The sequence below is a fragment of the Protopterus annectens genome, chromosome 2.part1 (genome assembly GCF_019279795.1).
Source record: "Protopterus annectens isolate FY-2018-M chromosome 2.part1, PAN1.0, whole genome shotgun sequence".
NCBI classification, from domain to species: domain Eukaryota; kingdom Metazoa; phylum Chordata; order Ceratodontiformes; family Protopteridae; genus Protopterus; species Protopterus annectens.
This window is the reverse complement of record NC_056729.1, coordinates 1,850,219,872-1,850,235,612: the sequence shown is the minus strand read 5'-3', so window position 1 is coordinate 1,850,235,612 and position 15,741 is coordinate 1,850,219,872. Positions and strand designations below refer to the sequence as shown.

At 42.6% G+C, this 15,741-nt stretch overlaps 1 protein-coding gene across 1 annotated transcript in view; it reads right to left on the bottom strand.

The window, feature by feature from the left end:
* The window catches only part of LOC122795049 (coagulation factor XI-like), a 405,449-nt gene that overhangs the window by 245,822 nt on the left and 143,886 nt on the right, over positions 1-15,741 (bottom strand). Inside the window, exon 4 of the mRNA XM_044063626.1 lies at positions 5,582-5,691. Coding sequence (XP_043919561.1) covers positions 5,582-5,691 — 110 coding nt within the window. The remainder of the gene's footprint in view (positions 1-5,581; positions 5,692-15,741) is intronic.

Genomic DNA, 15,741 nt, shown 5'->3' with positions numbered 1-15,741 from the left:
ATAACTTTAGAGGTACTGGGGGCGGAAGGGAATTGGGGGCAGGGAGGGGAGTGAAGAGAGCCCGAGCATAGCGAGGGCGAACGTACCGGGGCTATTGCAGTTTACAAGGTTTCCTAAGGTGTCCTAAAGCTATAAGGTAAGTATTACAGCTGTAATGTAAGAGTCAATTTACTTCAGTTACAGGGGAAGGAGGCAACCACTCAAGTAGAAACAAAGAGCCCTATGGCTGACCAATATGGTGACCTGCTTAATTACAAAGCACTGTAAGTGAAAGCTTAACAAATGCTTTTTGTGTGTAACCTAGTCTGTTTAAATGCTGAAAGAAACTGATTGCAGTCCTGTAGACACCATTTTGTAGGGAACTGTAGAGTTCAATCTGTTTAAATGTTGAAAGAAACTGATTGCAGTCCTGTAAACACCGTTTTGTAGGGAACTGTAGAGTTCAATCTGTTTAAATGTTGAAAGAAACTGATTGCAGTCCTGTAGACACCGTTTTTGTAGGGAACTGTAGAGTTCAAATAAAGTCACACCAGGTCAGCCAAGGAGGGAAGAGAGAGGGAAATCCTAAGCACCTAGGAGGCTCTAAATAAAAACCTGCAAAAGCATCAGAGAGCTCCAAAGCAGACACCCACAAAACCTGCACCTCCCGTCACAAACCAGACAACACATAAAACACAAAATCAATGTGCCGCACAATCACAGCCCTTAAGGCAAAATAACATACCTAACACACTAGTAATAGGTGACTCAATAGTCAGGCACACTGACGCCCCACTCACTAGGCTGGACAAGGAGAAGGTTACTGTTAGCTGCCTGTTGGGAGCCAGAATCCACCACATAACACAAGCACTCAAGTCACTCCAGAACAAGTATAAATATGACTCTGTCATTGTTCATGTTGGTGTGAATGACCTGAGCCGTATCTCCCTGGACTACATGAAAAGAGACATGGAAGAGCTCTCTGATCATGTACCCAGGCGGGTATGACCCTGACCCTGAGTAGCATCCTGCCTTTACCAAGAATGATACCTCAGTATAAAGAAAAAATGATCAATTTCAACAAATGGCTAAGCTTCTGGTGTCATTCAAAGGGGATCTAGTGTCTGTCAGCCAGGGATGACATGCTCGACAAGCCACATTACTTCACAAGAGATGGCTTGCACCTGTCACCCCTTGGCTTTCGAATACTGGCCAAGGCTCTTGCTGCCCCCATAGTGCCTTTTTTAGGCAAGGCTCAAAATTCAAACCCACCTCCGTAAACAGCACAAGTAAAAAATTGAGGGTTATGCTACTCAATGCCAGGAGTTTAAATCTCAAAATGCATGTGCTCAAAGCACTCCTAAGTATGGAGAACGTCGACATCTGTGCAGTAACTGAAACCTGGTTCAGGGCTTCAGAGAGCACTCCAGCACTACTGGGCTACAACTCATACCACATATTTTGGCCACAGAACACTGACCGAAACACAAAAGGAGGGGGTGTATCCATATTCATCAAGGATACCCACACCTCCAGGTTAGTGGCGCAGCATGATACCTCTGAGATCATCCATGTGCAACTAACATCGGGCAAATCTGCAATGCAAATTGTGGCCTGCTACAGATCACCCTCCATGACCCAGGACCACCACTCCACCTCTCTGGGGACACTGGAAAACATGAAGGTCCTACCGAACACCCTGATCATGGGAGATTTCAATTACCCTACCATTAACTGGGATAACTACTTGAGTACAAACTCCCAGGCTCAGCGCTTCCTGTAATTTATCAACTCAAATGCCCTGGATCAGCTGGTAAACTCCCCTACCAGAAGCCACAACATATTGGACCTGGTCATCACCAACATGGGTGACAGGTGCTCCGTACCAGAGGTCAACCCATCACTGGTTAGATCAGACCATAAACTAATCACCCTGGATGTCCACACCCCACCACCATCCCCAGCCAAGGCAACCACAGTGAAAAACTTTTCTAAAGCAAACTTCACCTTACTTAAGGCAGAGGTGGTAAGTTTCACAGCCCCCACGCTAAAGGATAACACTGCCCAAGATGCCAAATCCTTTACAATTGCACACTATGAGCACCTACAAGGATGCATGGATTGTGCCATCCCTAGCAAAACCAAGACTCACTCCTCTAAGAGAAGGAAACCAGTCTGGTGGACCCCTGCCATAAACAAGTTATACAACAAAAGGAGGAAGCTAGTTCAGAAAAAAAGCAAATCCCAAGATGGAAATACATCACTGATCAGTATCAGTAAGAAACTAAGGTCCCTCATAAAATCATCCAAGGCTAACTTTGAAAGAAAAATAGCCAAGGATTCGAAAGATAACCACAAAGCCTTCTTTAGCTATGTCAAGAATGTAAGTGGCAACTCACATATATGCTCTGAGATAGTGCAAAATAGCACAAAATATACTGAACCTACTGATATTGCCAACATACTGGTAGATAGATTCAGTGTAAACTTCACCTCCCTCTCACCTTCAAAAGGGCCCACAACAATACCGGAAAAGTGTAGTGTCCCGGACATCACAGAAATACAGGTGAAAACAGCCCTTTCAAAAGCCAAAAACACAGCATTAATGGGGCCAGATGGTGTCCCAGGCTGCGTCTTGCACGAACTACAGAACAAACTAACCCCCCACCTAAACACGCTGTTCAACCTCAGCCTCTCCACAGGCTACATGCCCATAGAATGGTGCACAGCAATGGTTATTCCGCTCCACAAAGGAGGGGCCACAACTGACCCTGGTAACTATCACCCCATAAGCCTGACTAGTCTGGTCTGCAAGGCTATGGAGCGCATCATCATGGAACTCATTAACAAAGACATTGGGAACCTCCAAACACTTGACCTGACCCAGTTCGGCTTTGTAAAGGGCAGATCATAGCTACTAAACCTGGTTGACTTCTTCGAGACAGTAAGACCATAGATGAGGGAAAGGTGGTACACACAGCCTACCTTGATCTCACCAAGGCGTTCGACACCATTCCTTACTCGGGTATTATAGAAAAACTCAGCAGACTGAACATAAACCCCTACGTCACAAGATGGGTTTCCAACTGGCTTACAGACAGAACTCATACGGTAAGAATAGTGGGCTCCAGGTCTGACTCTAAACCAGTCACAAGTGGTGTCCCACAAGGCTCAGTTCTGGGACCCCTACTGTTCGACATATATTTCTCAGAAGTACAGGCAAACACAGGAGGACTATGGCTAACCAAGTTCTCTGATGATTGCAAACTGGGAACCATAATTGACTCTCCGGCTGACACGGACATCCTCCAAAAAGTCCTTACTGAGACAGACACCTGGTGTCAAAGTCATGGCCTCAAGCTAAATGCCAAAAAATGCATAGTCATCCTGTTTGGGAAAAACAAAACACCCACGAATTACCACATAGGTGGCAGCCCCCTTAATACAGAAGAGGTAATAAGAGATCTGGGGACTCAGGTAGATAGCAATCTCTCCTTTGACAATCATATTGTCAAAGTAGTTAGGAAATCCTTCTATGTGGCCCATCTAATTACTAAGGGGTTCACATCTAGAAATAAAGAGGTTATAGTGCCCCTCTACTCGTCACTCATCAGACCCATCATAGAGTACAATGCCCCATTTGGGATGTACCTAACAAGACACTTCCAACAGCTTGAAAGACCACAAAAGCACCTCACCAAGGGGATTACTGGCCTCAAACATATGTCCTATGCAGCCCGACTGAAAAAACTCTGGCTGTACTCAGTGGCATATTGCTTGCTCAGAGGTGATCTCTGCCTGACTTACAAAGCCATGCCCAACTCAGAATTGATGGACATGCTCCACCTAAAGAAATCCAAGTCACTGCGAGCCATGTGCTCTAGTGAGCTAAACCTCACCACAACAATAAATAGAACATGCTGGAGGGATAGATTCCTGTCACAGAGACTCCCCATGCTTTGGAACAAAATTCCTAACTACATTAGGCAGAGCCCCTCACTACCACTCTTCAAGAGAAGCCTTGACGAGTGGATGGGTAACAGAAAGTACACCCCTGGGATCACTTCATTTGCTCTGCTTGACAGAGGCTCAGTTAATTAATCAATAAGGCGGTGAAAGCAGACACACTCTGGCTAGGCTTATAAATGCCCTCGGGCAGATAGCCTAGTACCTGCCTATGAACCTATGAACTACTTTGGACTGCAGTTGTGAAGTACTGGCACTGATTTGGCTTTCAGGCTTCTATCCTTCAGGGACTTCTGCTAATACATATCCAGTTATCTATCAACTTTCTAAGTGTGTTGGGTAATTTCTCAGGCATGTCCCTACTGTCGTTTTTTTCTCCCCATCATTTGTACCTTTGTTAAGATGAACTGTTGTGAGGGAATGTTGCCATACATTTGCTGTCAGACTTCTACCTTTACGTGATTCATGCTGACGCATGACCTGTCCTCTATCAACTTTCTATGTTTGTGGGGCTGTGCTTGTGTTTTTTAACTTTTGGTAGATTTATCCTCCGTTATGTGTGCATTTGCATAAATTTCCTGCTTTAGCAGGATGCAAAAGTGTCATATGGCACTTTAGCAGTGCAAGGGGTGTCACAGAACCTGTAACATACCCCCTGTATTGCTTTCTTATTGCCATTTTTATTTCAGTGTCTGCGGACACTGAAATGATAATTTTTTCATTTCAGTGTCCGCGGGCACTGAAATACTGGCATAATATTAAAGCAAAGCTCTAATATTATGTCAGTTCAGCTTAGAAAGTGCTGTATGGCACTTTCTGAGTGCAGGGGGCATATTTAGTGTCCTTGCACTATTTGGACACAACCCCTGCACTCGTTCATAGTTCATGTCCATGTAGATTAAACAGCAGCGCGTCTTCATGCATATGTAAGGCACACTGCTGTTCTAAATGGACACAACCCCCTCCATGCAAGAATAGTCTTATACTTGCACAGAGCTTTGTGAATCCTGGGGATACTGCTTGTATAATTTGTTATAGTTATGCTTTTATGATGTAGTAATTCAAGTTTCTTTGAAAGAGGTAATAGAGTCTCCTGCAGTGTAATTTACTGTCTCCCACATTTAGGAAGTACACATTTTTTAATGTTACATATGATGTGGTACTTATATTGCACATTACATTGGTGGGTTCATATTTCTGTATTCACCATGAGAACAGTCTGTTTACTAATGTTTCCAACCTTTTTGTTGTGAATGGCATTAATTTTAGTGCTGGAAAAAGATATTAATAGTCAACCAGATTTTCACATTTTTATGTTTTAAATAACCATTGCATTTTATAATGTATGGATTTATGTAAGAACTGGAAATACACCTTGACATCCAAATCAACAGAATTATTATTAATATCTGAGGTAGGGTTATGCTAAAGACTTACACCAGTGTTTTTTTGTAATTTCAGTAGCTTCTCTATAATTAAAAATAATCAGACTATCATAGCCATTCAGCCAAAGTATATTTCAATATGAACACTTAATCTGGCATTTGTGTTTTGTCTTTCATTTTAAACATTGTTAGATTTGTTCATGTAATACTGATTGATGAAACCTACCACATGTGATCAGAAATGTACTTACTTGGTGTAACGTCTTCACATGTACTCAGTGAATAGCCTGATGTTACAGCTAGCAGAGCATTACTACTTACTGGGCTTCCATTACTGGAGTACTTCAAATAACAAAAAAACCTGAAAAAAAACAGTATGCATGCATAAGTTAAACCATACAAATTCATAAAGTAATTATGGCTTGAATGCAGTTTGCAGAAAGTGCAGAAACTCTTGAGCAACACTGGCTAAAAGCAGTCCAACATGAAATGTATTTTTTACCATAACAAATAACACCCTCCCATGTCTCCATGTCTGCCATGTTGTCATCACAAGCTAGTTATCATATTATCACATTCAAAGGTTGGGACACCCTAGAGTACACACACACACACACACACACACACACACACACACATATATATATATATATATATATATATATATATATATATCTATGTATATAAATATATATATATATATATATATATATACAGGTCTATTTCATATGACCTAAATTTCATATGATCGAAATTCATTTGACTGAGACCAAATGACCTAAACTTCATTTGACCTAAAACTCATTTCACTGACAATGAGCACTGTCAGTCTGTAGAGCACTGTAAGGCAAGTAAAAGGTATATGCCCTGTTCCCCACTGTAGTGCAACACTGGAGTTAGAATATATAGTTGGGGGTGTAAGTTCAGTTTTACTGAACAATATAAAATCAAACTACAGAATATATAATCAAACTAGGTGAGGGGCTACACCCCCCAGAACACCCAGTGTGGGGGGCTCTGCCCCCACACCCCAACTATATATTCTAACTCCAGGGTCACACTACAGTGGGGAGCAGGGCATATACCTTTTACTTGCCTTACAGTGCTCTACAGACTGACAGTGCTCATTGTCAGTGAAATGAGTTTTAGGTCAAATGAAATTTAGGTCAAATGAAGTTTAGGTCAGCTGGTCTAAGTCAAATGAATTTTGATCATATGAAATTTAGGTCATATGAAGTAGACCCATATATATATATATATATATATATACATACATACACACACACACACACACACACACACACACACACACACACACACACACACACACACACACACACACACACACACACACACACACACACACACACACACACACACACACACACACACACACACACACACACACACACACACACATATGGGTCTACTTCAGTAGACCAAATGCTCACTTACTCGACTTACAGATGGACGAGACAAAAAGGCAGACAACCGCAGAACACTGACATCCTGGAACACCGACTTTCCACTTCAGGTAAGTAACCGCTTGACTGCGATCTTGAAGTTGGTATATTTAGTTAAGGGGGTGTTGTGGGTGAGCATCCCCACACATGGGTGGGTTTACTTTCCTTCGGTTTTAATTTTTTTTCAGGATGGCCCAGTGGTTACTTACCTGGAGTGGAAGGTCGGTGTTCCGGGATGTCGGTGTTCAGTGGTTGTCAGCCTTTTCATCTCGGCTTTCTGAAAGTCGGGTAAGTGAACATTCAGTCTACTGAAGTAGATTCATGTGTATATATATATATATATATATATATATATATATATATATATATGGGTCCCCTTCATTTGATCGAACTTTCAAATGTTCGAAATTCATATGGCAGACACCATATGAACAGACATTTGAAAGGCCAACAAATGATAGCGGCAATCCCAATACAGTGTGGAACCGGGAGATTCCCCTTTCCTGCACTGTAGTGTGATCTTGGAGTGAGAATATTTAAGCAGCAAGGGGATGTGGGGGGTGCAAGGGAGCTTGTCCTCCTGCATAACACAGTTTTACATTGTTAACACTGCAGTTAATGCTATTTCAGAATTTCGGTCTTTTGGAATGTCGGTCATATGATGTCGGCCATATGACTGTTGGCATTCTGAAAGTTTGACATTTTGAAGTAGACCTATATACCTATATATATATATATATATATATATATATATATATATATATATATATATATATATATATATATATATATACACATACATACATACATACATACCTTGACCTTGTTATTAGTTTTCAAACTACTCATTTAAGATTTTCTACATCTAAAAAATTAAAACACCTATCAAAATATGTGCAAGAAAGATATAAATTATAAGATATCCTTGTAATTTTAGCCCAAATATTTACTGTTTAATGGCATTCCACTTGTGTTATTATTCTAAAGGATAACCATGTAAAATGCATTTATTTTTCTTGTACGTCTATATTTATTTTATAACCAGCTGTGTGGACTGATCCAAATGGGAAAAAAAAATCAGGGTGAGAGCTCACGTCCCCTTGGGTATTACTCTCCCTATTACAGGGGTACTACATCAGATAAGTATTTGACATCCCCCTTTGATTAGAACATGAAAGCACCTCCGTGACAATATAGTATACATAATTGTTCATAACTTGTATAAAGTAATAGTTACATTGTACTGTGGGACTGATACATATTAGAAGACTCAAAGAAGTAAACATCCATCTACAGTCCTGATATCAGATGGGCTCCTTGCTGTGTCTGTCCTAGAGAATACACTGCCAACTGTCCTGTTATCTTTCAAAGCAACTGTCTTTAACAACAAAAGGTAAGAAAATGTTTTGGAAGATGTCTTTTTATTTATTTATTTTCATTTGTTTACCATTGTAGAACACTCATTTCAATAGATGATTTTCAGGCTCAGCCATGGGAGAATACATGAGAGGGTAGATGACAAAGCTGACACTTTCAAATGGATGCATGCATAGTGATGACAATAAGGAATGTTTTGTATCAGCACTGCCACTATGCATGCAACTATTTTATATATATATATATATATATATATATATATATAGATTCACTTTATAACCTCGAAATGCTGAAATATCGAATTTCAGTATCTCAAGACTATAAAACTGAATCCACAAAACACCGACAAACAAAAACCGCAAAACCACATAACCGAAAACACCGCACACACTACATTAAACATACAACACAACACCTACATCACAACATAAACAAAATAAAACACACATACACAACCCACACCCCCCCCTACTTATATATACTAACTCCGAGATCGCACAAAGACAACACAAAAGCTCACTCACACACGCACATTCTCCAATCCCTCACACACACTCTAACTCCCACTCAAAACCCTTACAAAACACTCACTTACCTGACATAACACCTACATCAACACACGGCACCGTGCACCACCAAAACACAAACCCAGGCATTACGTAGCGCAACTTCATAACTGCGAATTCGACATATATTCGACATATGTGAAATTCGCGATTATGAACGTTCGCTATTTCACACATTCGACTTTATAGCTTCGAGATACTGAAATTTGACATTTCAGTATTTCGATGTTATAAAGTGAACCCATATATATATATATATATATATATATATATATATGTGTGTGTGTGTGTGTGTATTTACATATTATTTGTGTGTGTGTGTGTGTGTGCGCATGAAAAAATGTCAGCATTTAAATTGTAAGACAAATGATATGAGTGGCTCAGAATGTACACCACATGTTCAGTAAATACACTGTATATCATTAAGTGTACGCAGGTGAAAAGGTAGAAGAGAAGAAGGAAGCATTAAGGTAGAGTGTAAGGAAAGTGAGAATGAGAAAGGAAGTGGGAGACACAGACTTCATGGGTTGGATAACAGAATATAACATGACAAAACTGAGAGCTGTAGATTAGTACTAGGCTGACAGCCCTTGCGAGCCATTTTAAGCCTAGCCAATTATCCCTTGTGAGACTCAAACCCTGCACCTTATGTTTGTAAGGCAAACACCATAACCATTAGGCCACCCTCCCAACATAGCACTTCTAGGAAGCTTCCTGATAGTTCATATACTAGATTATAGGAGGCGTCTTGGTAGAATGAACACGAGATTACAGGAGCTTTTCTGATAGATCATTCACTAGATTATAGAAGGTGTCTTAATAGATCATGCCCTAAATTCTAGGAGGCTTCCTTGTAGATCAAGCAATAGATTTAGATTACAGGACATTTCATGATAGACCATGCAATAGATTACAGGAGGCTTCCTGATATATCACACGCTAGATTACAGTAGGTTTCCTGGTAAATAAAGTACTAGAATTTGCAATTTCCTGCTGTTTGTTGCAAAAAAGAAAAAAAAAAAAAAGTTATCCTTGTTTCCCGTCTTTCCTGACCTAGAGTAGTCCAATTGCAGGCTTTGCTGTATTCTGGACTTTTGGAAGTTCCTGTGTTGCCATTTCCTTTCTTGGATAGAGGGAAGCTGCTTTGTTCACCAGTGGCAGTGGGGAGCTTGGAGCAGCCTATCTGTCCCTGGAGGAGTGCTCCCAGCGCAGGAATCTGGTAGTCTGTTGGCTGTTTTGGGCCAATTTCTAGCTCTTTCAAGTCCACCTGTATAAAACCCGCTGTAGCGCGGCTTTGCGTGATTTTGTGCATAGCGCGGCATCGAGCAGCACCGCTTATTTGGGTTTGAGCCTTGGAACTGATCTAGTTCTCATAATAAACACCCTATTCCTGCGCTAAAGCCTAGCACTTGTTCACTAAAGCAAGCAATTATATAAGTCAGCACTAAAAAAATAAAAGCACTACACCCTCACAAACTCCCCTTGAGTAACTTGTTCCCCATTGGCCCTTTTTTTCAATTATAAAGGAATTCCCAGTACTATTCTAGCATGTCCAAAGGTCAGTTGTCAATCTCCTCTCCGGTCCAACTGGTGAACCTGGGAATCTTGAGGCAATGTTACAACTGCCTAATGTACACAGACAACCCTCTCCTCCTCCCAACAAATTCCAACACATGTGAGAGATGCAACCATATAGCCAAACTGGAGGCTAAGCTCTCTCAACTCAGTACTGGCGTAACCAGTCAGGAGGAGAAGAAAACCACACTCACTACAATTCCAGTCTCACATAGACCTACCACGACAGCAAACCAAACACATAAACACACAAAAACATACTTGGAGGTTCTAAATAAAAATCTGCCTAAGCAACAGAGACCTCCAAAGCAGACACCCAAGCAACCGCTACCCCAAAACAAAACACGTGCAACACATAGCTCACAAAGCCAGTGTGCTAAACAGTCAAAGCCCTTAAGGCTAAACAACACACCTGATACACTTGTAATAGGTGACTCTATCATCAGACACACTGACGTCCCGCTCACCAGGCTGAACAAGGAGAAGGTCACGGTGAGCTGCCTGTCGGGCGCTAGGATCCGCCACATAACACAAGCACTCAGGTCATTCCAAGGCAAGTACAAATATGACTCAGTCATTGTCCATGCTGGTGTGAATGACCTGAGACGTACCTCCCTGGACTACATGAAAAGAGACATAGAGGAGCTCTCTGAGCATGTAGCCCAGGCCGGTATGACCCTGACCTTGAGTAGCATCTTACCCTCACCAAGAATGATGCCACAGTATGAAGACAAGATTATCAATTTCAACAATTGGCTTAAGTATTGGTGTCATTCAAAGGGGATCCAATGCCTGTCAGCCTGGGATGACATGCTCGACAAGCCACGATGCTTCACTAGGGACGACTTGCACCTGTCACCCCTGGGCTTTTGGATATTGGCAAAGGCTCTTGCTACCCCCATAGTGCCTTTTTTAGGCAAGGCTCAAAAGACAAACCCACCTCCATAGGTATCACAAGGGATAAGAAACTAAGAGTAATGCTACTCAACGCCAGAAGTCTAAACCTCAAGATGCACGCACTCGAAACTCTCCTTAGCATGGAGAACATCGATATCTGTGCAGTAACAGAAACCTGGTTCAAGGCTCTGGAGAGCACCCCAGCACTACCAGGTTATACCTCATACCATGCTTTTCGGCCCCAAAACTTGGACCGAACCACAAAAGGAGGGGGGGTATCAATATTCGTCAATGATACCCACACCTCCAGGTTGGTGGCACAGCACGAAGCATCAGAGACTACCCATGAGCAACTAACAGTGGGTAAAACTGCCTTCCAGTTTATTGCCTGCTACAGACCACCCTCCCAAACCCAGGAACCCCACTCGGCCTTCCTGAGAACACTGGAAAATATGAAGATCTCTCCAAACACCATTATATTGGGTGACTTCAACTACCCAACCATAGACTGGGAGCATTACTCTAGCTCCAACACCCTAGCCCAAAGGTTCCTAGAATTTATAAACTCAAATGCTATGGAACAACTTGTTACCACTCCCACAAGAGGGGAAAACATACTGGACCTGATCATCACCAACATGGAGACTCTATGCTCCAGACCAGAAGTGTATCCCTCACTGGTAAGATCAGACCATAAACTAATCTCACTGGATATTCACATCCCGACCCCACCCCATGCCCAGAAAACCACAGTGAAAAACTTCTCTAAAGTAAATTTCACAGTCCTCAAAACCGAGGTGGAATCCTTCAAAGCCCCCGGGCCTGTGGATAATACGGCCCAGACCACAAAATCCTTTATAAATGCATTCTATGAACACCTTCAGGAATGCATGGATCATGCAATCCCAAATAAAACCAAGACCCAATCCTCCAAAGGCAGACGTCCTGTCTGGTGGACCCCAGCCATAAACAAACTATACAATAGAAGGAGGAAGCTACTACATGACAGAGCAAAATCCCAAAAAGGGAAGGCATCTCTGATCAGTATTAGCAAAAAACTACGGGCACTCATAAAATCATCTAAGGCCAGCTTCGAGAGAAAAATTGCACAGGACACTAAGGATAATCACAAGGCTTTCTTTAGGAACCTGGGTGGGAATTCCCAGATATGCTCAGAATTAGTCCAAAATGACAAAAAATACACCGAACCCACAGACATTGCCAACATCCTAGCTGACAGGTTCAGCACAAACTCCCCCCCCCTCCCCACCAAAAGGGCTAATATCTATCCCAGCAGAGTGCTGCCCCCCTGACATCTCAGATGCTCAGGTAAGAGCTGCCCTCTCCAAAGCAAGAAACACAGCATCAATGGGACCAGACGGTGTCCCGGACTGCGTCCTACATGAACTCCAAGAAGAGCTAAACCCAAACCTAAAACTACTGTTCAATCTCAGCCTTACTACAGGATATGTACCCAAAGAGTGGCATACAGCAACAGTGGTCCCTCTCCACAAAGGTGGTGCCTCAACGGATCCTGGAAACTATCGCCCCATAAGTCTCACTAGCTTGGTCTGCAAAGCTATGGAAAGGATCATCATGGACCTTATAAATAAAGATATTGGGGACCTACAGACACTGGATCCTACCCAGTTCGGCTTTGTTAAGGGCAGATCCTGCCTCGTAAACCTGGTCGATTTCTTTGAAACAGTCACCAAGGCCATTGACAAGGGGAAGGTGGTCCACACAACCTACCTGGACCTCGCAAAAGCCTTCGATACTATACCCCACTCGGGCATTATAGATAAGCTCACCAGCTTAAATATAAACCCCTATGTCACTAGATGGGTTGCAAACTGGCTCAAGGACAGAACCCACATGGTTAGAATAGCTGGAGCCATGTCAGACTCCAAACCAGTTACAAGTGGCGACCCACAAGGCTCAGTCTTGGGACCTCTCTTGTTCAGTATATATTAATCAGAGGTACAGGCCAACATGGAAGGACTGTGGCTGACCAAGTTCGCAGATGACTGCAAACTGGGCGCCATAATAGACTCTCCAGCCGACACAAGCATCCTCCAAAAGGGCTTCATAGAAACAGACAACTGGTGCCAGAGCCATGGCCTCAAGCTAAACGCCAAAAAGTATATAGTCATCCCCTTTGGCAAAAACAAAGTGCCCACAAATTACCACATAGGTGGTAATCCATTAAGTACAGAAGAAGTAATTAGGGACCTGGGGACCCAAGTTGATAGCAATCTCTCATTTGACAACCACATGGCCAAAGTGGTTAGAAAAATGTTTTATATAGCCCACCTAATCATGAAGGGATTCACATCTAGATCAGGGGAGGTCATCGTGCCTCTTTACTCATCTCTCATCAGGCCCATAATTGAGTACAATGCCCTTTTTGGGATGTACCTTACCAGACACCTGCAGCAACTGGAAAGACCCCAAAAGTACCTCACCAAGAGGATCAAGGGGCTGAAACCGATGCCGTATGCTCCCCGGTTAAAGAAACTCCAGCTCTACTCAGTGGCATACCGCCTGCTCAGAGGCGATCTGTGCCTGACGTATAAAGCCATATCCAACCCGGAATTAATGGACATGCTGCACCTCAGAAAGTCCAAATCCCATCGAGCTACGAGCTCGAGATACTTTAACCTCAGCACTGAAATAAATAGGACATGCTGGAGGGACAGATTTATAACCCAGAGGCTCCCTTCACTCTGGAATAAAATCCCAGTCCAGGTTAGGCAGAGTCCCTCATTGACTCTCTTCAAGAGGAATCTTGATGAGTGGATGGGAGATCGTAGGTTTACCCCGGGTATCACTTCTGTGTCACTGTTAGACAGAGGCACAGTATACTAACCTCGAAAAAGAGCATAGCAAAATTAATTTAAAATGGGTGGCGAAAGCCATACACACTCTGGCTAGGCTTATAAATGCCCTAGGGCAGATAGCCTAGTATGAACCTATGAACCTATGAGAATACAGGAAGCTTCCTGATAGATCATGCACTAGATTACAGGAGGCTTCCTGATAGATCATGCACTAGATTACAGGAGATTTCCTGATGGCTCATGCACTAGATTATAGGAGGCTTCATGTTAGATCATACACTTGACTACAGAAGTTTTCCTGATAGATCATGCACTAGATTACAGGAGGCTTCCTGATGGATATTTGCACTAGATTACAGGATACTTCTTGATAGATCATGCATTAGATTATAGTAGGCATCCTAATAGATCATGCATTAGATTATAAGAGGTTTCCTGGTAGATGGTGCACTAGATTATAGCAGGCTTCCTGATAGATCTTGCACTAGATTACAGAAGGTGTCCTGGTAGATCTTACACTACATTACAGAAGGCATGCTAATAGGTTCATAGGCAGGTACTAGGCTATTTGCCCGAGGGCATTTATAAGCCTAGCCAGAGTGTGTCGGCTTTCGCCATCCCATTGATTAATAAACTGAGCCTCTGTCAAGCAGAGCCAATGAAGTGATCCTAGGGGTGTACTTTCTGTTACCATCCACTCGCCAAGGCTTCTCTTGAAGAGTGTTAGTGAGGGGCTCTGCCTAATGTAGTTAATGTAGTTAGGAATTTTGTTCCAAAGCATGGGGAGTCTCTGTGACAGGAATCTATCCCTCCAGCATGTTCTATTTATTGTTGTGGCGAGGTTTATCTCACTAGAGCGCGTGGCTCGCAGTGACTTGAATTTCTTTAGGTGGAGCATGTCCATAAATTCTGAGTTGGACATGGCTTTGTAAGTCAGGCAGAGATCACCTCTGAGTAAGTGATATGCCACTGAGTACAGCCAGAGTTTTTTCAGTCGGGCTGCATAGAACATATGCTTGAGGCCAATAATCCTCTTGGTGAGGTGCTTTTGTGGTCTTTCAAGCTGTTGGAAGTGTCTTGTGAGGTACATCCCAAATGGGGCATTGTACTCTATAATGGGTCTGATGAGTGACGAGTAGAGGAGGACCATAACCTCTTTATTTCTAGATGTGAACCCCTTAGTAATTAGATGGGCCACATAGAAGGATTTCCTAACTACTTTGGCAATATGATTGTCAAAGGAGAGATTACTATCTACCTGGGTCCCCAGATCTCTTATTAACTCTTCTGTATTAAGGGGGCTGCCGCCTATGTGGTAATTTGTGGGTGTTTTATTTTTCCCATATGGGATGACTATGCATTTTTTGGCATTTAGCTTGAGGCCATGACGTTGACACCAGGTGTCTGTCTCAGTAAGGCGTTTTTGGCGGATGTCCATTATGGCTCCCAGTTTGCAGTCATCGGTGAACTTGGTTAGCCATAGTCCCCCTGTGTTTGTCTGTACTTCTGAGAAATATATGCCAAATAGTAGGGGTCCCAGAACTGAGCCTTGCGGGACACCCCTTGTGACTGGTTTAGAGTCAGACCTGGAGCCCACTATTCTTACCGTGTGAGTTCTGTCTGTAAGCCAGTTGTCAACCCATCTTGTGACGTAGGGGTTTATGTTCAGGCTGGTGAGTTTTTCTATAATACC